The sequence below is a fragment of the Chrysemys picta genome, chromosome 7, assembly GCF_011386835.1.
Source record: "Chrysemys picta bellii isolate R12L10 chromosome 7, ASM1138683v2, whole genome shotgun sequence".
Lineage (NCBI taxonomy): Eukaryota > Metazoa > Chordata > Testudines > Emydidae > Chrysemys > Chrysemys picta.
In genome coordinates, this window is record NC_088797.1 from 91,986,146 (window position 1) to 92,013,637 (window position 27,492).

General features: G+C 40.7%; 1 protein-coding gene across 1 annotated transcript in view; it reads left to right on the top strand.

Moving 5' to 3' along the window:
* Positions 1 to 27,492, top strand: part of PCDH15 (protocadherin related 15) — a 1,392,890-nt gene that overhangs the window by 1,215,075 nt on the left and 150,323 nt on the right. The window contains exons 25-26 of the mRNA XM_065552026.1: positions 15,717 to 15,857; positions 18,665 to 18,777. Of these exons, the coding sequence (XP_065408098.1) occupies positions 15,717 to 15,857; positions 18,665 to 18,777 (254 nt within the window). The remainder of the gene's footprint in view (positions 1 to 15,716; positions 15,858 to 18,664; positions 18,778 to 27,492) is intronic.

The window sequence follows — 27,492 nt, forward strand, 5'->3', positions numbered from 1 at the left end:
AAAACAAACAAAAGGAAGTATTTCTTCACACAACGCATAGTCAACCTGTGGAACTCTTTGTCAGAGGATGTTGTGAAGGCCAAGACTACAACAGGGTTTCAAAAAGAACTAGATAAATTCATGTAAGATAGGTCCATCAATGGCTATTAGCCAGGATGGGCAGGAATGGTGTCCCTAACCTCTGTTTGCCAGAAGCTGGGAATGGGCAACAGGAGATGGATCACTTGATGATTACCTCTTCTGTTCATTCCCTCTGGGGCACCTGGTATTGGCCATCAGAAGACCCAGTATGGACGTTCTGATATTCTTATGACCAAACCATGTCCTAAATGAGAAAAACCCACTGCATGGCCAGGAAAGTAGGCATAGCATCCCCTTCTTTCCTGTCCCCACTATTAAGATAAAGGTATCTGTACTCAAAATATATTGGGGGGGAGGGTGGGTGGAGGGATGGAATGTGACAGGTTCGTGGAACAGACAGTCCCAGTACTTCGAACAGAGAGCCCCACAGCCTCAAAAATTGCAATGGTCAAAACCTACTTAGGTACTTTTGCTGACTCCTAGGAGAGGGGAGATTCTGCTGATCAGGACTAGCGTTGAACCTGATCTCTTTAATGCTGTTCACAAATGTTTGCGAAGTCATGTATTTTAAAAGAGTTAATTGACAGTATGGTGGGGTGTGAACAGAGGTTGCTAAGAGTTTTCTTAGTACTTTGTGATTGACAAAGTGAAAATGTTTAGTATGTCTGCACAGATGGCTTTACACACATCTTAATTATTCAAGGACACCTTTGTTCCTCTCTGGAGAGCAAAAAAAGGCTTATTTCTCACTTATTTAATGCCGACAACTCATGTTTTATTGAAGTGGCACAATGCCACTGAAGGATGCCGGGTAATTATGGTCATCTTCTCAAAATGCTTAAGCCTCCAAATAGTGATTCAGTAACAGTTTACTAGCAGGGGGTGTAATTGAACCATTAGAATTTTGATAAACCTCAAACGTAATTTGCTTCCCTTATTTATAAGTAAATATTCATGAGTCTGACATATTATGGGGTGCTGTTTTTCCCCTTTGATAAGCATGCCAGTTTTATACAGGTTATCACTGCAGTAGCTGTAATGATCCATTTCTACACTCTCCCGTTATCATCTCTCTTTTTTTTGTTATACTGTATTGATGTGGTGCATTACCAGAAAGGGAGATTGAACACTAATTTTAAATATCAGATTGCTTCCTTATCTTGGGTATGAAATCATTTATGGATTTATCTGGTGAAGCAGTACATTGAGAACTTTTTCCTCAAATCAAGCTTTTAGTGAAATCATCAATGATCATTCTTACAGTTCTTGACAACCAGTGGAAATTAAGATGTTTATGAATATTTAATTGGGGTGAAAACCTATGAAACAGTCAGTTCTTGATCTTTGAAAACACATTGGATTACTATTAGATTTGATAGTGTAAGTCATGTATTGTAAATTTCTATGATGGAAACGTATATACATAAGTACCTCCTTAAGTAATTTTATCTCATGGACTTAAGAGTTTGTATAATTTTAATTCTTTAGGCTGCACTGTTAGAATAATTATGGGTGCAATCCTGAAAACCTTTTATCATGTGAGGCAAAGTTTGCAAGATCAGACTCTATTCTGTTGACTTGTATGCTCATAAGTAAAACAAGTGATAGAACTGAAAAATGCCTTGCAGTAAAGGGCAAAATTGTGACATGTCCTTATGTGACTCCTGGAGAGGAAGAGGCACACAAGAAGCCCCCTTCCCCATCATTGAAGGTTATCTACATAGGACTTGTCACAACTGCAGTTGAATGCCCACATGGCTCCGTTGGTGTGGCAGTGGAGACCTCCAACACTCCAAAGGGGCAGCATAAAATGGAGAGGTGGGGGGCTGACCCCACCTTCCTCTGCACTCTTCTGCAGAGTTAACCAGCCACAAAGAGAGGAGTAGACTGGACCATTCTAAAAGATGGTGCAGCCTGCACAGTTCTCCTGGAGATATTGTGCCTTCCCAAGTCCTCCAGTAGGGTCTGTGACCCTAAGAACTCCTGAATGCCAACTGGCAAAGGGTTCCCTGTTCTGGAACAGCCATTCCTATCAAGTCTGACAAACTCATGACACCTAACGCACTGCTTTCACAGTATTTACCCATAAAGGATCATGTAAGATGTCTAATTGGAAGCTTATGTCATACTGATCCTCTTAATCGTTGCATGATAGATGTATGGGTGATATTTTAGAAGCTGTATGTATGTAGGCAGGATTGGCAAGGTGTTTTTGCCAAACAAAGGAATGTGGAATCACCTGCCTCAGTTCATGTGTAAATTCAGCATTGTAAAGCTAACGCAAAGACAGCCCTATATACATGTGATAGTAAACAGGAAAAACAGTTTGGGGGCAGGGAAAGATGTGAAACAAACAGGAGTAGGAGAGACATTTGGAGCCAGCACTGCAGGGAGGACACCACGGGGAGTCATTCTGATGTGGAGACCAAAACAAGGGAGTTTTGGGACTAAGAGGAGGGCCCCTCTTTTATCCTTCACTTGAGGGGATAACCGGGCAATGTGGTTATGCCCGTGAAAAAACAGGATCTCAACCAACCTCAGTTGAAATGTTGCAAGAAAGGTGGAAAGTAAGAAATTGCTTTAGACAAGGTTAGCTTGTTATCGTTAAGTCTTAGTTTAGGAGAAGCGTTTTATACTTTATTTTCTTTGTAACTTGTTCTTGTTATCCTTTCGCACAATCTCTTTAATAAACTTACATTAGTTTTCACTATAAATAGATTATTGTGTTATCTTGTTATATTGGAGCTGGTACTCAGTTCAATCAAACAAGCTGATGTGTGTATACTCTTCCCCTGCAAGTAGCGAACCTTGTCATTACTGTGAGTGTCCAGTGCTGGACTCTATAGGGGGATGCTTCTGAGGTGTTCAGGGAATTAATACCAAGTGTTAATTTGTAAGGCAAAGTGGGGACTGGCAGAGCCCGGAGAAGAGTGCTTGAGTGGGTGAAGAGCTGGCAGTTTCAGGGAGCTGACATCCAGCTACCACATGAAAGACTCCTTCTCACTGGAGGCCGGAGAATAGCACAGTGACCCACAATCCTGGACACTCCAAAAAACTGTCACAAGATCATGTGGCTCTGCACTATCTCTTGTCCAGTCCAGCATCTATATTATCTTCATGTTTATTATGGTTGTGCCTAAGGGCCAACAAGAATTGGGGCCCCATTGTGTGTGTGGACACAGTAGTAGAAGGTCTCTGTGCTGAAGAGGAAGTGTTGCAAGTGCTGTCAGCCCCTGGTGGCTGGTTGTTAGATCAATATGGAGAACCGGAAAATGGAGACTTTGATAAATGGGGTTATACTGTATATATATGAAAAACATTGTCCAAAAGAGATTAATATTATTTTATTGCCATTATCAACATCCCATGACCCTTCTCCTGGCTTGCTGCCATTGCAGCCTTCCATGCAGAGTGATGCAGGACCATTGAGGTCATTTGAGAGGTGCACAGGCATCTCTGTGTGGCCACTCTGCCCCTGGCCTCCATCCGCAGCCTCCTTGCATGGTTTAAATGGTGTGGAATTTGATACATCCAGCTCAGTCCTGCATGCCTTTCTCAGACAATGTTCTTATTGAGGGCAGTAGGAGTTTTGCCTGTGTAAAAAAAGACCAAAAAACCAACAGCAATATATGCAGTATATTAGAAATGGTGCATTCTATGGATGGCCCAAACACTTGGCAATCATAAATGCTGACTTCTAATGTGATACCTAACGGTCGCGGTGGGAGGAAAACTGAGAAGTGGTATTTTGTGTTGCACTTGCCATGCATATTGCTTACTAAGTGGCTTAACGAACAGTTGTGCCTAGCAGGTGTTGGGGTATGTCTACACTGCAATTAAACACCTGTGGCTGGCCTGTGTCAGCTAACTTGGGTTTGCAGGGCTTGGGCTGTGGGGCTGCAAAATTAAAATTGTAGATGTTTGGGCTTGGGCTGGAGCCTGAGCTCTGGGACTCATGGGGTCTTCATAGCAAATTAAAGCCCAGTTGCCACGGCCGTGTAAGCCCGAGTCAGCTGACATAGACTAGCTATGGACGTTTAATTACAGTGTAGACATATCTTTTGAGTTCCATTATAGACATAGGCTTGCATCAAAAATTATTCAAAATACAGGCAAAAGATTAACTGTTAAAGAATAATAAAACTAGCATAAATAATCTCCAGTGTTCTATCTAGAGCAGAGTGAATAATGCATTCTTCAGTTCCCTGGCAACTCCAATAATAAAAAGTTTCAGATCAAAACAAAAAACTTTTTTCCCCCCAAACTTTTCAGCCAATTGAAAAATAATTTTTAAAAAATTGTTTCAGAACAAATGAATCATTTGGTTCAACCTAAAAGAACATGTTTAATTTCTATTCCAAGCATGTTTTAGCCTTTTTTTTAAATTATTAAAGGCCATTTCAAAGGAAAAAGTTATTTTGAATTGAAAAATCAAAACTTTTAGTTTCAAAAATGTTGAAGTGAAACATTTATCCTTTTTCAGAATGTTTTTGAATTTTTTTCTTGACTGAAATAAGTTGGTGAAATCAGTACGAATTCGTGAAATGTTTCGGTGTTGCCAAATCTGCATTTTTTGCCGAAAAAGTTGCAGTTGAAAAGTGTTCTGCAATTCTAGCTCAATCATCCTTTGGTGATTTTGTCAATTACAGTTTGGCCTATATCTATATGTATATATCATCATCCTGATTTTGTTGCTTTCAGAAATGATGACATAAAAACAAATTGGGTAGCTGCATCAGAATCTGTAGTCACATGTCAGCTTTGTGTATTTAATTACCTAATATGTGCATCTTTAATGATAATAATAGGTTTTAGTCTTCCAGACATAATGTGATTGTCATTCTGAACAAAATCATGTGGATTTGAGTAAGTAATGTCTTGCTAATTATATGTTGAAGAAAAATTACTAAATTGGGTTTCCTCCTGACATTGAATGTATAATCACCTTGGTACACTATGATCTCTTTGAAATTCTTCATGTTTGCAAGGATCTGAACATCTTTAAAATTATATCCAATTAAATACTTTAATAATTAATTATGTTCTTTCTTAAAATACACCATTAAGGGCCCATTAGACATAGCCCCCCTGAGTTAGATGTGCAGTCCTTCACTGTCCCAACCCCACAGTGTGCAGCAGGAGTGTCCCCACTATGAAGCCCTTTTATTGTGTATGCTTTCCCTTATACACCAGTCTTGTTCTTCAAGCCACTACAAAGCAGGAATCAGGTCCATCACCCTACTTTCTCTTCACCCCCTTCAGGGTGCCATGCACCACCAGGGGACTAGGGACTGCTGAGCTGACTGGCTTTTCTACAGATTGCACAACAGATGGATAAAAGTTCCTTCTGCCATACCCCCACTGTGCACCCTTGTAAGAATCAGGAAGGATTAAGCTCTAAACTTGTTGTATTGTGGTGACAGCTAAGCTCTTTTTAACCATATGTAAAACTGGGACCACCAGTTTGCAACTGGAATTAAATGTTTACATGCGATATGTGATTTTAGTCCAAATAAATAGAGCCCAATTCTGCTATATTACACAGATTGAGTAGTCCTATCAATTTCAGATATACTATTCACCATGAGTAGAATCTGGCAGCAATGCATTTCTGCAGTGTTCATTACCATAGTATCAGTGGAGCTATCTTACATGGTTTCAATAGAAACAAATTTGTGTTCTCAATGCCTCTTGTTTATCATCAACAGAATATATGTGAGTAGCATAAAAGAGTTCAGCCTTTTAGTAAAACTATATTTTCTTCTCCACGTGTTTTTGATGCAATGCTGCAAGTTTGCTGTTGTACTTACCGATAATTAGTTGACATGCTGCGTAGAATGCATGATCAATAACAGCAAAGCTATTTTATATCATATTAGTAAATTCAATTGAAAATGACCAATCATATTTCATGAAACTTTCAGAGAAAATTGGCTTTTGATATTTTGCCTGATTAAGTACAGTGCAGGTATTTAAATATAATCTGCATGTATTTAGAATATCAGTCAGCATTTCTGGTTTCTGAATGTGAAACTGGGTCATGCACAGTCCGATTCATCCAAAAATATCTGCAAATTTCAGGACAATATAAGCTTTATTCCTATGTTATCTGATATCTTTTTTGCACCCTACTGTTGGTTGTTTTTCCTCATAGAGCCCGTCAACATGTAATTTATATTCAAGGAGATTTAACTGTTTTACTGACAAGTATCAGGGGGTAGCCGTGTTAGTCTGTATCTACAAAAACAACAAGGAGTCTGGTGGCACCTTAAAGACTAACAGATTTATTTGGGCATAAGCTTTCGTGAGTAAAAACCTCACTTCTTCGGATGCATAGAGTGAAAGTTACAGATGCAGGCATAATCACCTTGGTACACTATGATCTCAGGCATCTGTAACTTTCACTCTATGCATCCGAAGAAGTGAGGTTTTTACTCACGAAAGCTTATGCCCAAATAAATCTGTTAGTCTTTAAGGTGCCACCAGACTCCTTGTTGTTTTACTGATGTAACTGTACGTCATCTCATACAGTAGCTGCATGGCTCTGATAGAGGAAAGTGCAGTCACTGAATACCTAATCTAACACGCCAACTAGAAATTCAAAAGAGGCGAACTTTCTGAAATTTTCTTTGTCAGATACTGGTATAAAAGATGAAACATGTTCAGTTTTAATGATTAAACAGAACAAAGTTGATAAATGCTATAGTGCAGTGCCCCACTAACTGAACTCACCTGAGGCAATGCTGCTTTAACAAGTCTAGAGGGGATTCCATGATGGTTGTCTGGTTGGCAGTTGATTTCATACAGAACTTTTGTCATGATGGGAAACCATCATTTCAACTGCCAATGTTTCTGTTGAATTTTGGGCCCCTCCACAGAATAAATTGGTTTGCTTCAATGTGAACATGTTTCATGATATATTGCTGAAAATACATTTGGTATGGCCCCCCCGATGCACTAAGCTTCTCCCTGAAGCTCTGAGCCCGCTCCTCCTGTAATATAGACTGGGGGAAAATATGTTTTGGAAGTTTGCATCTTGTGTTGATAATACAGTTGTTGTTGTTGCAATAGTAGTTACAGTGCCTGGAAGCCCCAAACAAAATTGGTGCCTCATTGTGCTAGGTATTGAACAAGAGTAGGAGCTCCACCTGTCTCAAAGAGCTTACTATATCAGTACACAAGGTAGACAAAGAGTGAGGGAAAGAAAGTAAGTTTACAGATTTTACAGATGGGAATGCAGTCTGAAAAGGAATTGCCAGTTGTCTAAGTGGAATCTTGTCTCTGGGTATGTCTGCGCTACAGGATTACTCCGAATTTACAGAAATCAGTTTTTGGCAACCGATTGTATAAAGTCGAGTGCATGCGGCCACAGTAAGCACATTAATTCGGCGGTGTGAGTCCATGTATCGAGGCTAGCGTCGACTTCCGGAGCGTTCCACTCTGGGTAGCTATCCCATAGTTCCTGCAGTCTCCCCCGCCCATTGAAATTCTGGGTTGAGATCCCAATGCCTAATGGGGCAAAAAACATTGTCACTGGTGGTTCTGGGTACAGCCTCACCCCTCCCTCCATGAAAGCAATGGCAGACAACCGTTTCGCGCCTTTTTTCCTGGGGTGAACACTGCAGATGCCATACCACGGCAAGCATGGAGTCCGCTCAGCTCAAGACAGCAGTCATGAAAACACCTTGCGCGTTATCGTGCAGTTTATGCTGAACCAGGACCTGAAAAACCAGGCGAGGAGAAGGGGGCGACGGCAGTGCGGCGACGAGAATGATGAGGACATGGACACAGAATTCTCTCAAACCGCGGGTCCCGGCACTTTGGAGATCATGTTGTTAATAGGGCAGGTTCTAGCCGTGGAATGCCGATTCTGGGTCCGAGAAACAAGCACAGACTGGTGGGACCGCATAGTGTTGCAGGTGTGGGTCGATTCCCAGTGGCTGCAAAACTTTCGCATGTGTAAGGGCACTGTGGGGGCTGCTGTGATGCAAGTAGCCAAAGCAATCACTGAGCTGCTGCTACCAAAGGTAGTGACTCTAGGAAATGTGCAGGTCATAGTGGATGGCTTTGCTACAATGGGATTCCCTAACTGTGGTGGGGCAATAGATGGAACCCATATCCCTATCTTGGCACTGGAGCACCAGGGCAGCCAGTACATAAACCGCAAGGGGTACTTTTCAATGGTGCTGCAAGCACTGGTGGATCACAAGGGACGTTTCACCAACATCAATGTGGGATGGCCGGGAAGGATTCATGACGCTCGCGTCTTCAGGAACACTAATCTGTTTAAACAGCTGCAGCAAGGGATTTACTTCCCAGACCAGAAAGTAACCGTGGGGGATGTTGAAATGCCTATAGTTATCCTTGGGGACCCAGCCTACCCCTTAATGCCATGGCTCATGAAGCCATACACAGTCAGCCTGGACAGTAGTCAGGAGCTGTTCAACTACAGGCTGAGCAAGTGCAGAATGGTGGTAGAATGTGCATTTGGATGTTTAAAGGGTCGCTGGCGCACGTTACTGACTCACTCAGACCTCAGCCAAACCAATATTCCCATTGTTATTGCTGTGTGCTGCACAGTCTCTGTGAGAGTAAGGGGGAGACCTTTATGGCGGGGTGGGAGGCTGAGGCAAATTGCCTGGCTCCTGATTACGCACAGCCAGACACCAGGGCGATTAGAAGAGCACACCAGGAAGCGCTGTGCATCAGAGAAGCTTTGAAAACCAGTTTCATGACTGGCCAGGCTACAGTGTAAAAGTTCTGTTTGTTTCTCCTTGATGAAAACCTGCCCCCTTGATTGACTCATTCTCTGTAAGCAACCCACCCTCCCCCTTTGATCACAGCTTGCTTTCAAAGGAAATAAAGTCACTATCGTTTAAAAATAATGTGTTCTTTATTAATTGGTTATAAAAAGAGGGAGAGAACTGACAAGGTAGCCTGGGTGGGGTTTGGGAGGAGGATAGGAGGGAAGGAAAAGGCCACTAAAAAGTTCAAAATAATGACAGCCTTTTGCTTGGGCTGTCCACTGGGGTGGAGTGGGAGGGTTCACGGAGCCTCCCCTCCCCGCACGTTCTTACACGTCTGGGTGAGGAGGCTATGGAACTTGGTGATGGGGGAGGGCGGTTATACAGGGGCTATAGCGGCACACTGTGATCCTGCTGCCATTCCTGAAGCTCCACCAGACGCCGGAGCATGTCCGTTTGCTCATGCAGCAGCCCCAGCGTTGCATCCCGCCACCTCTCATCTCGAGCATCTCTCCTCTCCTCACGTTGGTCCCTCATGTCCTCACGTTGGTCCCTCCTGTCCTCACGTTCACTGGCATCTTTCCTGTACTTTGATACCGTGTCCTTCCACTCATTCAGATGAGCTCTTTCATTGCGGGTCGATTCCATGATTTCAGAGAACATTTCGTCTCACGTCCATTTTTTTCACCACCTTATTTGAGATAGCCTTCAGGACGGAGGAGGGAGGCTTGAAAAATTTGCAGCTGCAGGAGGGAGGGAAAAAAGGGAGAGAAGTATTTAAAAAGATACATTTTACAGAACAATGCTTATTCTCTTTCACGGTGAACAACACTATTCACATTACATAGCACGTGATTTCGGTACATGGTTGCATTTTGCATCTTAATATTGAGTGCCTGCGGCTTTGGTGTTAGAGATCACAGACGCAGATCTGGGCAACAGAATTTGGCTTGCATGCGGCCATGGTAAGCCATTGTCTTTCAGCTTCTGCAGCCTTCCTAAAAGCAGCGCCCTCCTTTCCCACATACCAAGCAACACCCGCTGAGTGCTGCGGTTTTCCTGTTAACGTGCAGCAGCAGAAACCAAACTACCCCCCCCCCCCCGCATCCAATTCTCTGGGATGATCGCTTTATCCCTCCTCCCAATGCGTGGCTGGTATCAGGGAAGATCCCTGCAGAAGCCAAACTAACCCTCCCCCATCCAATTATCTGGGATGATCGCTTTACCCCTCCCCCCACCGCATGGCTGGTATCAGGGAAGATCCTTGCTAGCCAAACGTGAAAAGCTCAGCGCCAATGATCCCCACCTCCCGCTTGGCTAACTGCAGGGAAGGATTTTTTTTCAGCCACAGGCAAACAGCGCAGTAGGAACAGCCACCTCTGTCCCCTTAATTAAATTCCCATATTTCAACCAGGTTACCATGAACGATATCACTCTCCTGACGATAACACAGCGAGATAAAGAACGGATGTTGCTTGAATGCCAGCAAACACCGGGACCATACGCTGCCAGGCTTTGTCATGCAATGATACCAGATTACTTGCTACTAGCATGGTGTGGTCAAGTGTCCTACCATGGAGGACGGAATAAGGCTGCACTGCCCAGAAACCTTCTGGAAAGGCTTTTGGAGTACCTCCAGGAGAGCTTCATGGAGATGTCCCTGAAGGATTTCCATTTCATCCCCAGACACGTTAACAGACTTTTCCAGTAGCTATACTGGCCGCGAATGCATCCCAAGTCCTCAGGGCAAATTAATCATTAAAAATCGCTTGCTTTTAAACCATGTTTTTATATTTACAAAGGTACACTCACCAGAGGTCCCTTCCATGGCCTCATTGTCTGGGATACTGCCGTGGGAGGGTACTTCAGTCAGGCTGAGAAAAAGATCCTGGCTCTTGGGGAGAATGGAGTACTGTGTACTCTACGCAAGCTCGTCCTCCTCCTTCTCCTCCTCCTCATCTTCCCCGTCCGCAGAATCCTCAGGCATAGCTGGGATTACCCCCTCCTCAGAATCCACGGTCAGAGGTGGGGTAGTGGTGGCGCCCCCCCCCCCCCCCTAGAATTGCACGCAGCTCAGCGCAGAAGTGGCATGTTTGCGGCTCTGACCTGGACCTTCCGTTTGCTTCTTTCCTGAAATCCGTGTCTTCGATTTCCTGAGCCTCTGTCACTTACACACATGCCCTCAGAGTTCCATCCAGACTGTGGTAGGCTTGTCTGACCTCCTTAACTTTCATGCGGCACTGTAGTGAGTCCCTATTGTGGCCTCTCTCCATCATGCCCTTGGAGATTTTTTTAAAATGTTTTGGCAATGTCTTTTGGAACGTAGTTCTGCTAGCACGGAATCCTCTCCCCATATAGCGATCAGATCCATTACCTCCCGTACGGTCCATGCTGGTGCTCTTTTTCGATTCTCGGACTGCATGGTTACCTGTGCTGATGAGCTCTGCATGGTCACCTGTGCACTCTACGCTGGGCAAACAGGAAATGAAATTCAAAAGTTCGCGGGGCTTTTCCTGTCTACCTGGCCAGTGCATCCGACTTCAGATTGTTGTCCAGAGCAGACACAGTGGTGCACTGTGGGATAGCTCCCGGAGGCCAATACTGTCGAATTGCGGCCACACTAACCCTAATTCGAAATGACAATGTCAATTTTGGCGCTACTCCCCTCTTCGATTTTAAGAGCCCTTTATGTCGGACTAAATGGCGTCGTTGTGTGGACGGGTGCAGGGTTAATTCAATTTAACGCTGCTAAATTCGACCTAAATGCATAGTTTAGACCAGGCGTCTGACTGGAAAGAGAGCACAGCTGGTTCCTAGTGGCAAAGAAGAAAAGTAACTAGGATAATAATAGGGTAGACTGATAATAACAAGAATAATAAATCATTTTATGTTAACCAATATAAGTGAGCAAAAATTTCAGTTTGGAAAAACAAATACAAAATACCTTTCTTAAGAAATTCAGAGAAGGCCCTGATTAATAGGAAATACTTTATTTAAAATAAAAGTATACATTTTATATAGACTAATTAAGCACCAAAGAGTCTCCAGACCCTGCAAGGCCTTGAAGAACTCTACAGCAGCTACCCTTTCATCATACAGCCTCTGTATTTTGCTATCACCATCAGCATTTCACCCAGCTGGCTAACAGCTGTAACTCTCTTAGCATCCCAGGGATATGTACTTCTGTACTTTGTTTAACATACCACTTGATAGATCATAAGGATTCACACAAACTGTAAAGCAATGGTTCTCAACCTTTTTCTTTCTGAGGCCCTTGCAACATGCTATAAAAACCTCCAAGGCCCACCTGTGTCACAACAACTGTTTTCCTGCATATAAAAACCAGGGCCACCATTAGGGGGTAGCAAGCAACGCAGTTGTCCGGGGTCCCATGCCACAGGGGCCCCCGTGAAAGCTACATTAAAATAAACTTATTGGCTGAACAAGAAGTAGGACTGAGTGGACTTGTAGGCTCTGAAGTTTTACATTGTTTTGTTTTTGAGAGCAGTTATGTAACTCAAAAAAAATCTACAGCTGTAAATTGCACTTTCACGAGAAAGAGATTGCACTACAGTACTTCTATGAAGTGAATTGAAAAATACTGTTTATTTTGTTTACCTTTTATAGTGCAAATATTTGTAATAAAAATAAGATATACTTTGATTTCAGTTACAACACAGAATACAATATATATGAAAATGCAGAAAAACATCCAAAATATTTAATAAATTTCAATTGGTATTCTATTGTTTAACAGTGCGATTAAAACTGCAGTTAATCGTGATTAATTTTTGGGGGCTAATCACGTGAGTTAACTGCGATTAATCGACAGCCCTTGAATTAAACTTGACATTTTGCAGCTTGTTTTTTTTAAATAAAGTTTTTTCTATACTCTGTCCAAAATATGCAACTTTTATTTACATTACATGAGTCACATGGAGTTAAAGATTTGCTGGATTGGATAATGCAGTTGTGCTAGTAGACCAACCAGGACTATGTTGTAGCTCACAGTTTGGGACCCCCTGCATTAGTTAATTGCATCCTTTTAAAGAAAATGTTTTTATTTAAGATATTAGTATTTGTAGAGATGAAATCAGTTAAATGAACCTCTATTAGAAAATGCTATTTATTTAGTTTGTTAATGTTAATACATCATCATATCAGGTTACAGTAGCTGAAAAATTAATTTGTTATACCCTCCCAGTATTGATTCTTACTTTCCCTTGCCTTTCCTCTGCTTCCCCTTTTAATTTGTTTTTCTAGTAGTGAATGTATCTGGGATCTGTGTGACACATGCATGGATAGATGTAGACTTTCTATAGCTACTTAAAATCAAATTGATACATTGTGTTTTCCATCAGCACTGGTAAGCAAGCCTTGACAGATGATGAAGAATACATCCTTCTTTTTGTTTTCTGATTCTGTATGTAAAACAAAATCCGATATCTAACAGGTCAGCAGTGCTTTTAAAGCACAGCTGCACGTTGAGTGGCAGAATTCCCTGTCAGGCAGGGGGAGGGCAGCAGGTGCATCTCTACAGGAGTGCAGCCTACGCTTCCCTGAGCACCTGCGCATGGCATCCCCCATCTTGTTCCTCTTGGGGTGACTTATGCCGCCAAAATACCTGGATCAACAAGTAAAGTGCTCCAAGGAGCAGTAGGGTTGCTACTCCACTGCTGTGCACAGGCACCTGGGGGTGCATATGCCCTTCTCAGCTCCTGTTGCACACCTGTGGACTAACTGATCCTAATTATTTAATTACATACAGAGGTGGATATGCTTTAGCAACTGAAAACCGAACATGTGTGTCTATATGGTGTTTTGGAAGTTATACTATAATTAAAATGTTAAAATGTTGCTGAAAGCTATATTAGAGGGTGTAGCAATGCCTCTGTTCCTTACTCTGCCAGTTAAAATCTCAAAAATCATAGATCCCAATAATACTCTCAGTTACAACTATGAAACTCCATCAAATTGAATGGAATTGGAGGAGTAACAACAACATTTGGCTCAAAGCATATAATTATGAAAGTAACGATGCCATTAGAAATTGGTGGACATTCAGTTCAAAATTCAGCTCACAAATTGTTCTGAACTGGGGAATTTACATATAGGATCTGACCAGTGGTCTTTCTAGTCCAGTGTCTTGGCGCTGACCGTGGCCAATACCAGATACTTCTTAAGAGGTTTCAAGAAACTCCAAAATGGACACTTATAGAGTAACTAGCACATACACATCTTTTTTTCTAAACCTTGTCAGTGTTTGGTTTATTCCCTGATGCGTGAAGGCTTATATCTAAAGACCCATGAAATTATTTTTATTTTAATAATAGTTTTTGTTCTATTTTGGGGTATTTCTTGTTAATTTGTTTATCCATTCCCCTCCCCCCAACCCGGGGGGTTGGGTCCTGTCCCCGTGGGAGGTGGGAGGCCCTGGTGGGGCAGCACAGAATGAGCATGTCCCACACTCACTCTGCAGAGGTGGCTCTGTCCCATGGGGCTGAGCCTGGCTTTCCACTCCATGTATTGCAACCTGGCACACTGGGTCACAATGCCACTGACTCAAATTTGGCCTGAGAGGTGCTGCGATCTCATGTGCCAAGTCTCAACTCTGGGAACGGGGAATTGGTCCCAGTCTTATGGGACAGGAACCACAAGAGCTAACACTGTGGGAGTGAGTATTTTTGTTTTATTTCATTTTCATTGTTTTTCATGTTTTGTGTTTCACAAATGGGGCTCTACATATATCCATTCTAGTGTTTGTCCTAGATAAAGTAACTGTTGATGTTCTTCTTATTGGTATAAAAACACACATAGTTAAGGTTGCACAAACATTCCTATTCTAAGAAGTAATTTTCAGGCTCTGTTTGGAGCTGGTCAGAACTAGAGCTGGGCAAAATGTTGTAAACAATGAGTTTATTCCCTGAAAAATACAGGTTTGAGTTGACCTGTTATAGATGTGTTTGGCACAAATTCACCAAGTAGTTTTGGATGAAAAAGAATTGCTGGGAGCTAAATTCATAAGGGGACTTAGGCACCATTCACAGAGGACGAGAAGGAGACTGTGATGCTGCTGTCAATGACAGCCTTATGCCCAATAGCCCATTTGTTAGAACATTCACCTGGGATGTGATGGATCCAAATTCAAGTTCCTGCTCCAATTTGATCTTTTAATTATGTATACAAAGTGGAACAGCTTCAACTTGTAACTTGAAATTTGATGGAGCATCCCCATGCCACAAAGGTGTATTTTAGTGGTCTGGTGAAAACTGAATGGGTATGTCAGAGTTATAATAGTGGTTTAAAACTATATTTGCATAGTCACACAATTTTGTAATGCAATCTCTTAACAGTCTTCTCTGCAAATGGATGTAGTTTAGAAAAGCTCATAAGCAGTGCTGTGCCTTTTTCAGTGATGTCTGAGGAAGGAGGCAAATATTCTAAGGTTGTGTAAAACTATTTCCTTCTATCAGTTTTATCAGTTTGTTGTGTTTTAGTTTCAGTGAATGTCCCCTTGTTCTTGTATTATGAGATTTATCTTCTCTGTTCTATTAATTATTTTGTATATCCTCACCCCTTATTTATATCCTTGTTGAACTAAACAGTTCCTGTCTTTTCAATCTTTCTTTATAAGGAAATATTTCCAAACAGCTAATCATTTTCATCACTCATCTCTGGGCCTCTTCAATGTCACCTGTATCTTTTTGGGGAGAATCCCTTGGAAATGAACATAGTTTTCCCAGTGGGGATAGGCCATAAGTCTATGTTATAATATTTTCCAATGTTGTTTTCTATCCCATTCTTTATACATCTTATTTTGTGCAAAACTAAGAAAGTATTTAAATATTTGTGCTGAATTCTTACAATTGTAAATATGCTTTTGCCTTACAGGGTACACCAGCAAGTCGTGTAAGATACAAAGTAGATGTCATCCAGTTCCCTTACAGTGCTAGCATTTTTGATGTAGAGGAAATTTCAGGACGTGTAGTAACCCGAGTAAATCTTAATGAAGAGCCCAGTACGATATTTAAGGTATGAATATCAGCAGGCATATGCATATATATTAATACAAATATGAAATATGACAAATGTTATTTCATTTATACCTTTGGTTTTATATTATGTATTATTTCAAATTTAACCAGTTTTCATTTGTGATTGAAGAAAATGTAGTTTGAATTAAAACCTTGTTTCCTCTTTTCTAAATATTATAGGGCTTACTGTTCTGGAGATAGTATTTTTGGTTTTGTTTCTTTAAATAAAACTATATCCATAATTAGTACAAAATTTATCCTCAGGGCCACAAATGGCCTACTAGCACTATATTTTCCTGTCATATAGGAGAGAGAGACTCCAAGCCCTCATTGTTTGCTTTCAGATTAGCAGAAACTATGAGAGCTGTGAATAATCTGTGCAGTTTCTGGGGGAAAAGATTAAGAATGATCTCTCTCAGGTCTGTTAATGAGCAGTGTTGCTAGATGCCGACAGACAGACAAAGCTTCATCCAATTAGGCACTATGATAGTGGTTGTGACATGGTAGTTTTGAATGAATGGGAGAATGGATCTTCAAGGCAAATAAGAACCACCTAAATTCTCCCCTACCATACACTCTATCCAACCCATTGACTTCAGTAGAGGCATATAGAGTGCAAGTCAGGGCAAGTTTGATTCCAGATGTGTCTGAGAATTCTCTTAAAGGGGCAGAGTTGGGGAAGAGAAGCCTTCTCTCTGAAACTTGTGTAAGAGGTCATACTGTGTATCTGTCTATGTATTTGTCTTGTATAAAGCCTATCAAAAAGCGTAATTAGAATGAAAAAGCTGTTTCTATTAATTGTCTGATGGTGGTAAGAAATTCAGCATAAAGTTTTGATGAAACTTTGATGGGATCTTCAGTTTATTAAAGACATACTCTAAAAAAAATTGATGGCAAAGAATAATTTGACTAAGAATTACGTTTTTTGTGGTATTGTTTTTATCATACCTGAAGACGGAGGCTCAAATATAGAACAATTAGTGTTTTTCATTTGATTTGTTGGGTTATAATAGCTCTTTCTTAATCACACTTTTTCCTAGCTGAAAATGACAAAATGTCAATGGGAGAAAAATGTATACATTCATCTTGTGATGATTGGAGTATTTTTGATGTCTAATTTCCTGATGTGGAAAATACCATCTATCAAAATATCCTTAAGTCATGTTTTTCCCTTCCTTTTGTTTATATATTTTTGAAACTAGGATAGAAGAGTTGTTTGTTTATTTTTAAATGTAATGAAATAAACCTGACCGGTCACTGTTTCAAATTTCTGACATGAATAATGTTGCATTCTGTGGATTAATCTGACAACATGAAAAGTTTCTCATTTGCTTTTGAGTCAATACATGGATAAAATTTTCCAGAGGGGGAATTATTTTGTGCTCACATTAGTATTAATATGACATAGGCTTTCTATCGCCCCTCTATGCTTCCCATAAATTCTTCATTAAGTAGCCAAATTCTGAAGTCCAGCTACACAACTATAGGACACATGGCTGCTACATTCCTACATATGTTGTCTCTGCACTGACCCTACTGATTCTGCGAAGAGATGGGCCTCATGCAGAAGAGGGATAGAAGGGCTGTGCTGGAGTGAGGTGCAGAGTAACTCAAGAGTGGTGAATTCTTGAAATAAAATTGACCTTACAGGCAGAGGTATTGGGGTGTAGGCTGTCCTGTCATTTTCTGTCTCAGTAGTCTGGTTGTTGTCCTCTTACTAGTTGACAGCTGTGCTTCAAACCTCTCATCTTTGAGTGAGAATAGATGATCCTATTTACCAGCAACCAGGTTTGTCTCAGCTACAGGATCTAGGATTGAATAGGGATGGACACCAAATAAGCAATAAAACATGGACAGAAACAAGAATAAGGAAAGTACCCTTACTATCTAAGGAGATCTTTCTAATTTATGATTCTAGCACAGTGGTGGTCTGGTGTGACAGGGCTCGCCCTGCTGCCTGTAGCGCATTACTTGTTCTTTGGATATAGGACTTCAATTTTGAATTCTGTTTCCTTTCAGCTGCACTGAATCCACAGATTGTTGAAAATTTGGAAATCTATATTTCTCAATCTGAAAAGCTTTTTTGAGGGAATTATTTAATGTTAAAAAGCACTATGGTACAGCAGGTTAAGTAATGTTCAGATTGCAGGAAGAGGGCAATCTATAATCAGAGAAAACAGAAAATCCTTATTACAAAATAGCATTAAAATGTATATAGGTTCCCAAAGTCAGGCTGGCTTGCCAACATTTAATGTGCCATTTTGAATCATGAGACAGCCTTGCTCTTGGGGGATAACATCCATAAGTTGGGGAGCTGAAAAAATGGACAATATGTAATAGCCTATTATCAGGCACAGGGATGCAGAATCTCCAAAATGAGGATTTGCAAAATTGGGATTTACCTGTTATGGCAGAAGAGCAGAAATGGTTTCAACCTTATCTTTGGTTTGATGAAACACTATATTAAGGAAATCCACTGGATAGTTTAAAGAATGTACGTTGGGCTATCACTGTATTTTGGAGCCTGTATTTTGTATAAGAGAATATGTTGTTCAAGTTTGCAACATATTTTTGTTTAAAGATTTCCTGAACTTTGCATGATCAGTTAAGCCTATAGTTGGTTATTGTTGCCTTTTTTACCTGTATATTATGTCCCTATGTTATTTCATGATAGCATCTGTTTTGCATTTTTTAAAAATTGATATCCGATTTGTGAGCTCCTGAAAATGTAAAAATACCGTGGATAGAAATTGACATAAAATATTTCTATCCACATTAAATGAGTGACTTTTGTTTTGTTTATAGCTAGTGGTCATTGCATATGATGATGGTGATCCTGTGAAGTTCAATACCACCACTGTAGAAATTGCTGTATTGCAACCCTCTGTAATTCCACGGTTTACCCAGGATGAATACAGGTATAGTGTGTTTCATTTCCATCACTAGTACTTCTCCTGATACATTTGAAACATCTGCTCTTTGAACTCCTATTTTATGTATGCTAGTGATTATTACAGTGTGCTCCTAATGCCACTCTGCGATGCTTCCTGCACAGTCCTAAATTTATCACTGTAAATTATTACAAAAATGTACTAATTTGTAATGATACGAGAGGCTAACAATGTAGTTATTTCATTTTCAGTCTCATGTTATTGAATGTTATACCTCTTGACAATTGGTTGGACCCAGGCTTAGAAAGACTGACCATATTTACTGATTATGCTGGTGTAATGAAACTTTTATTACATCGGTGTGGCAGTTTAGACCAATTTTTTTCAAGTGACTAATTATTTGTAGCGCCTCAATTTTTGTGTGCAAAAGATGAGACACATTAAAGGGGACTGATTTTCAGAAAGTGTTGACTACCATGAGCAGAAGAAACTAATTTGGCTGGAGTTACACAAAGGGGAGAATACCACCTCTGCCTGAACATATCCACCTCTTTGTGAATGCACTGCCAAGAAGAGGGGGAAAATGTCACAGTGGGAGTCTGTGCCTAAGTCAGTGCTAGTAGAAGCATCATTAACTGTGGCATTGTTAACCTGCAACTCCTTGGGAAGGGGGAAAGAGTTGGGAGGGATGTGCCTGCACATATACAAGCATAGGGTGACTGGGAGGGAAATAGGGTGGAGGAGCTGCACAGACAACATCACCGTACATAAGTTCTGGATATGGATCTCTTTATCTGTAGATCCTGGAGATGCATAAGTTTAGGAGGCTGTGCGGCATGCCTTCTTCGCAGACCTCCAAATCCTTCCCTCTAGGAGGAACAGTTTGAAGGAATTTTCTTGAGGTGAACTTCTCAGAGTTCCCTGGCTCCCTTTAATCCTCTCTCCTGTATAAATCTGCAGGAAGGTATAATTTAGCGTAGAATTTCCAAATTTCATTGTCTGCCTTCCTGGAGCAGATGGGCAAAGAATAAAAGGCATCCGACTGAAGAAGTATACTTCTGTTATTCTGTTGCTCAACACTGTGTTTTACTTTGTGGTGATCATTCTGGAGTACAGGATGCTGCCTTGTTTCACACTGCTATGCTTGTTGTTGAGGTAGGAGAAGCAGTCCTGCTCCTATCTATTCCCATGGCCATAGCAATCACAAAATGGAACTCTCTTACTAAAAATTGGTTGCATCATACTCTTATTAGTTCTGTATGTGGCACATACCTCTAAACACAAAGATTTCACCTTCTGCATTGATATGGGACTCAGCTGCTACTGCAGCACAGCGCCCCCAAGGTCTGTGGTCAGTGCTGAGGGAGGTTATGGAAACTGGGAAGGCCGCAGTGAAGAGTTGACTTGCCTGGGAGGGATGTAAGTCTCCCTCTTCTGTCCCATAACCATACCTGTGCTATACTACCTTTCCTGTATTGCCTCAAGCAGGGTTACTACAGACGTGAGGATTATGCCTCAACATGGCTCCTGTAGAGTCACACTGTGTGGGATCCATGTTGAGGGGAAAGATTCTCTGAATCAGAGTCACTGTGGAATTACAAGGGGGAATCCTTGTGAAGATTTAAAAACAAACTAACTTTCCCACAACTTTTAACCCAGGCAGGGATAATTTAGCCCCAAACTATGAAAAGTTTAAAATAAAACATAAAAATAAATAAATTAATGGAGATGTCCTATCTCCTAGAACTGGAAGGGACCTTGAAAGGTCATCGAGTCCAGCCCCCTGCCTTCACTAGCAGGACCAAGTACTGATTTTGCCCCAGATGCCTAATTGGCCCCCTCAAGGATTGAACTCACAACTCTGGGTTTAGCAGGCCAATGCTCAAACCACTGAGCTATCCCTCCCCCCAACAAGAATTTGAGCAAAAACAAACAAACAAAAAGGCAATGATATCTGGTGATAAATAACTGTGCTTCAGGCACCAAAAATTCATATTGACTGATGGAAGGACCAGCCAACTGTCACATCAACAGAGTTTGAGACCAGAGCATCTAAAATAATATGCAAATGTTTATCTTTTTCCAGTCTCATCTAGATAGGATAGCAAAACATGCTGCAACCTACTTCTCTAGATTAGCCAGGGTATTATTGGTCAGTACAATCTTGTCACAGCCTCCATTTTGACTTATAAAACGTCTCCACAGATCCTGGGTATTAGCAGGCAATATCCACTGGAAAAGTTCAAGGACTGAAAATGGCACAGTTGAAACCGTGATTATTTGGAAGGTTGTTCCCATTAAGAGCACAGTTCCCATGGTTTGCCTAGAATGAAGGATAGTTTGTGTGAAGCTTAGTCTTAACCCCTTTTTGAAAATGTTAATCAAAGGTGCAATTAAAGTCTCCAGGTATGCAAACTTTAGCTGTACTCTAATCTGGATAATTTTCATCCAGCCTGTATACACCGTTCACATTGCACTATTGAGTCCCGATCCTGACTGAGGCCTTTTGGGTGTTTCCATAATACAAATAATAATACAAATAATAATAATCAAAAGGGTGACAGGTAAGCAAACTTTATTTTACAATCTAATAATTTAATAAAGATCAAACCAATTTTCTTGAAAATTAGTAATCAACAAATACTTGTGACTTTGGACTGCTTAATTTGCAACATTTGATTATGGAACAAATATTTACAGCTAATTTATACCTTCTTGAAAATGAGGGATTCATATTTACAGAAAACTGCATTAGGAGCCCTATATTTGTAGAGATTTATAACCTAGCTGTAAATATTTACTCCAGAATGAAATGTAGTGAACTAATCAGTCTGAGGTCATCGATATTTTTTGTTTACTAATTTCAGGTTTTATTAAGTTGTTAGAGTATATAATGAAGTATGCTAGCCTGTGAGCCTTTAGATTTACTACTATTATTATTGTTTGTTTATATTATGGAAATGCCCAAAACATAGACATGAGCCAGGTTACAAGGTGGTGTAAATCAGTGTAGTAGTATTAACTTCAGTGCAGCTATACTGAAGTACACTAGCTTAGAAATTGTAAATAGATTAGGCAAATAACAATAATGAGCATTTTATTACCATAGCTGAAAATGGAATCAATATTTCTGAAGCCAATAGTTTTTTTGAAGCAAGGTAATAAGCTACAAAATAAATTTGCAAAAATCTAACAGAAGGGGATGATGAGGAAAGATTACATTTTGAGGATTTACATTTTAAAACAGCAATATGAAATTCAAAGGAATAGTATAAAAATTCAAATTGGTGGTTTAAGCAGAAAGTTTTCCTTTTAGAGATCTTATTTCTGCTGTCTTTAATATTTTTCATTTAAGAAAACATCTCACTAAATTTACAAAGTGTAGTCAGATGGACTATAAACTGTAATAGAAGCTAGATCGTTGTGTAAAATTAATACTGTTTTCCTTCTTTCATGTTAATTTCAAATGGATGGATATTTGTGCTGAATCTAAAAAACCTCTATAGTAGAGGTAGACATATTTTATTACTTACCTTTATGATGAAAAGAATAGGTTATAGCTCTTATAGTTGTGTAGAAAATCTTCTGATGAAGTACTGTCGTAGAACCGAAGAAGGGTATATAAAAGCAAGTGTATTAACTGCCTCATCAATGCCCACTGGCTCTGAAGCCTAATGATAATTATATTGTGAGCGTTGTTAACTATTTCACTGATTATCATTTTAATACAAACATTCAATGATTATGGAAAGATTATGGGATTGTGGGCAGACCTCGGTTAGTTTTCCATCACCTTTTTCCAGTCCTTGATTAATCCAGCATTCTGTTTGGTTTATAAATTTACATTTTAGGAGAGCTGTGCAAACCTTTGCCACTGAAACCCCAAACAGGTGAAACTCAATATAAAAATGAAACTAGAATTCTTAGGAGGCCAGCCTGAGATTTTCCTTTGTCTCAAAACCGGGTTGGTTTGAGGCTACTACTTCCCCTGAAATTTCCTCCTGTATGCTTCACGTGTCGGTTTAAATTTTTTCAGTAATCTGTTTATATTGCTCATAATTTCCATCGTCCTTCCTGACCATACAGGGGAAGGCATCCAGGACCTTGTCCATCAGTAAGGGAGACAGATACCGTTCCATGTCCCCAGCAGCCACCAAGTTCAATTCAACCAACTCATCTCAAAAGCACTCAAAATACATTGTCACCCCCACCTGTGGTTTTAGGTAAAAATTTAAGGTACATCTACGCTGCAACCTCTGGTAGCGGCATGTAGAGTATTTGTAGTTACACTCCTCAGTGAAAAGCAGGCTGCATCCACACTGCGGTGTGTAGCTACAGAAAGCAGCAAAAGAATCCAGAAATGGCAAGGCAGAGGGGAAAGGCTCCAGCAGCAGCGAGGCAGTGGACACTACACTGGTAAAAAGAGCAGTGTAGATGGGAGAACCATTGCTTGGCATGTAGAGAGCTGTGGAGGGCAGCAGTTCTCAACCTTTTTCTTTCTGAGGCCCCCCCGACATGCCATAAAAACTTCATGGCCTACCTGTGTCACAACAACGACTTTTCTGCATATAAAAGCCAGGGGTGGCGTTAGGGGGTAGCAAGCAGGACAATTGGCAGGAGCCCCACACCACAGGGGGAACTGTGAAGCTAAGTTACTCAGGCTTCTGCTTCAGTCCTGGGTGCCAGGGCTTAGGGCCCCCCCAGGCTTCATTCCCATGCGGTGGGCTTCGTCTTTCTGCCCTGGGTTCCAGCGAGTCTAATACTGGTCCTGCTTGGAGGACCCCCTGAAACCTGCTCGTGGCCCCTGAAGGGGCACCAGACCCCCTGGTTGAGAACCACTGGTGTAGGTTATATGCCTTAAGGGTTCGGGTGTGTCTTCACTCACTAAGCAGTACCTCACCATCTACCCTGCTATTTATACCCTGGCTAGGGGTGCATGCAGGTTATCTCCTCTACATGCCGCCATAAAGAGTGTTCAGTATAGATGTGCCTTTAGAATCTAGGCTGCTTGAGGAGCTAGGTATGGTGTCTGTCCCCACTTTCCGAATAGGTTTGGAGTATTCTTTTCTCATTCCAGTGTCGTTTCTCCTGGTCTGCATGCTGCTTTTCCTCCAGCTCCAACTTTCCCCCTGCCCATGTTGCAGCTTTTCCCTTTAAATCTGCCACTCCAGGCTTTGCTGCCCTAAGGAACTGAGTCTGGACAATGCCATTGCTCTGGTTGCTGCACACGTGCCAATTACTGTAGCACTTGAACTAACAGTGGATTGCTTAGCTTTTGGGGTCTGTCCCCTTGCCTCTGCATATCTCCATGACTGCTTTTTAGGGAGCTGTGCATAACTCATTTTCTCTAACTTTTCTTTCCTTGTCTCTTCCCAGAAAAAACAAACCATTTTCCCTTTTGCTTTACCTTTGCAAATGTTTGTATCGGGGGTAGCTGCGTTAGTCCGTATCCACAAAAACAACAAGGAGTCTGGTGGCACCAAATAAATCTGTTAGTCTTTAAGGTGCCACTGGACTCCTTGTTGTTTTTGTTTTTACTGCTGTCTGTGACTTACTGCAAATTACCACTGTCACAGTTAGAATCCCACCACAAGTGCCACCATTGTCATGGGTACAAGGTAAACTATTATCTTATACCCCTTTTAGTCTATCTCATGTGCACACCTCAGGTGACACGCTTGGCTTCCTGCACCGCACTCTGGGTGGAAACAGGTGTCCACCCACTCTTAGACTGGATCTCTGGGGTTCAGCCCTTGGCTTCCTAACCATGTTAACACAGGTCCAACTCTGTTTTGGCACCTGTAAAACTTTCCCTATGGACACTATACATTTTCAGTGATACAGAAACACTGGCTTCAAAACAAAGCATTATTTATTCACTCCTAAAGTACAAACTGCATAGAGCAAAGAGGAAAAACAATAAAAAGCCTTCACATATGAGTATTCTCAATCTCTGGCAGGAAGAAACAGACCACCCCTGCTGTAGTTTCTCCCTCTCTGTGTATTTTCCAGCTTGTCAGCTTTTCATTGACACCCAGGGCAGTCTCTGGCCCCTGGCTTAACCCCCACCCTTTCTAAGCCACAAAGTCCTCTAGTTGGGTAATTATTGGGTACATCTACAAAACAAAAACACGGCAGCAGTGACTTTCAGAGCCTTGGTCAACTGACTTGGGCTTGCACTATGAAGCTAAAAATAGCAGTGTAGATGCTCCCACTCAGACTGGAGCCTGGGCTCTGTGACCCAGCAAGGGAGGAGGGTCTCAGAACTCGGGCTCCAGCCCAAGTGGGAACATCTACACTGCTTTTTTTAGCCCTATTACCACAAACCACATGAATTAAAGTGAGCTGACCTGGGCTCTGAGATTCGCTGCTGCAAGGGGGTTTCTGCAATGTAGACATACCATTAGTGTTAATAGATTCATAGATTCCAAAACCAGAAGGGACTGTTGTGATCACCTGGTCTGACATCCTGTATATAATACAGGATATTGAATTTCACCAAAATAATTTCTATACCATCTCTTTTAGAAAAACATCCAATCTTGATTTTAAAATTGCCAGTGACAGAGAATCCACCACAACTCTTGGTAAATGGTTAATTACCCTCACTGTTAAAAATGGACACCTTATTTCGAGTCTGAATTTGTCTAACTTCAATTTCCATCCATTGGATCATGTTATACCTTTCTCTGCTACAGAGAAGAGCCCATTATTAAATATTTGTTTCCCATGTAGGTACTTAAAAACTTTAATCAAGTCACCCCTTAACCGTCTCTAGTTAAATTAAATAGATCTAGCTCCTATCACTATAAGGCATGTTTTCTAATCCTTTCATCATTCTTGTGGCACTTCTCTGAACCCTCCTATTTATCAGTATCCTTTTTGAACTACAGACACCAGAACTGGACACAGTATTCCAGCAATGATTGCAACCGTGCCAAATACAGAGGTCACATAACCTCTCTACTCCATACTCAAGATTCCTTTGTTTATGCACCCAAAGATCACATTAGCCCTTTTGGTCACAGTATCACACTAAATGCCCATGTTCAGCTGAGTATCCACCCCCCATCCTAAATCTTTTTCAGAGTCACTGCTTCCTAGCATAGAGTCCCCCATCCTGTAAGTATGACTTACATTCTTTGTTCCTAGATGTATACATTTACATTTAGCCATATTAAAATGGATATTCTTTGACTGCACCCAATTTACCAACCAGTTCAGATTGTTCTCTCTCAGTGACCTGTCCTCTTCATTATTTACTGTTCCCCTAATTTTTGTCTCATCTGCAGACTTTATCAGTGAAGATTTTATGTTTTCTTCAAGGTCATTAATAAAAATCTTATAGTGTCAAGACAAGAATCGACCCTGTGGGACCCCACTAGAAATACATCTTCTCAATGACGATTTTCCATTTCCATTTTGAGGCCTCTTGGTTAGCCAACTTTTAATCCATTTAATGTGTGTCTTGTTAGTATTATGAGGTTCTAGTTTTTTAATCAAAATGTGTGGTTCCAAATCAAATGCCTTAAAGAAGTCTAAGTATATTACATCAATACAATTACCTTTATCTAACTTTTACTCTCATCCAAAAGAGGTATTTTCCATAAAGCCATGTTGATTGGCATTAATTATGTTACGCTCCTTTAATTCTTTATTAGTGAAATCCTGTATCAGTAGATCCATCATCTTGCCCGGGATCAATGTCAGACTGTCAAGCCTATAATTACCCAGACCATTCTGTTTACCCTTTTAAAATATTGACACAATAGCTAGGCCATTGTTTTACCTTTCTGTGCTTGGTTCCTCTAACAATCTGTTATGGTCTACCTCCATAGAAGTAACGGATCATAAGCACACACACAGAGGCATGCACCATGCTCATAAAAATAGATACTTCGCAGTTTGTAACAAGTATATGAATTTCTTTGATTCTGACATATTCTGAAAGACTCCTCTAACTATATAGTACTGCATATTTATCTCACTGAACTTTGGAAGCAATATAAACTTTCAGTCCCCCTAAAACAGGGAATAGAAAATCTATAGTTTTTTAATTAATGGATCACAGCATGACAAAATTGTGAACTCCAGATGTGAAATGAGCCTCAGAAAGAGATTATTAAATTGGTATTTTTAGCAAACCTATCTTCTGTGATTACTTATATTTTAGAAGGTAAAAACTTTACAATATTTTGGATTGTTTGTTAATTAATAAATATCAGTTCCTCCTCACAACTAGAATATCATAGCTAATAGTGATGTGCTGCTATATCAGAAAAGAAAATGCTAACTGAAAGCAGCAGTTATTGGCTCCTAGTTGTTGCCCTTGGGCACATTAAACAGATTGTTCAGACTTTTCATAGTTAAAAAAAAAAGGAAAATACTAGAATCTTTTAGTCTGCTTTAGAGTCATAAAATATGCCCTCATATCTCATTTTTAAATATGGGTCCACTTGTGAGGAATGTGAAGTTTGGTTCCGGTTTATTAGGGATTTTTTCCCCCCTCGCAAGATATATGAAGATCAGAATTTCAGGCTGTTGAAAGTGATGTAGATGTAGCATGGCATGTTTTTCCTCGACTAGTAATAATACTGTTCAGTGTGAACATTTCTACTGTATAAAAATGATATTTCATGACAGGCAGGATTTTCTTTCTTCTTTTCTTTGCCATTAAAAGATGTAATGTTTTCCACTTGAAGGTAATGTTTTCTATTTGACTAGATTTGTCAACACCATAGG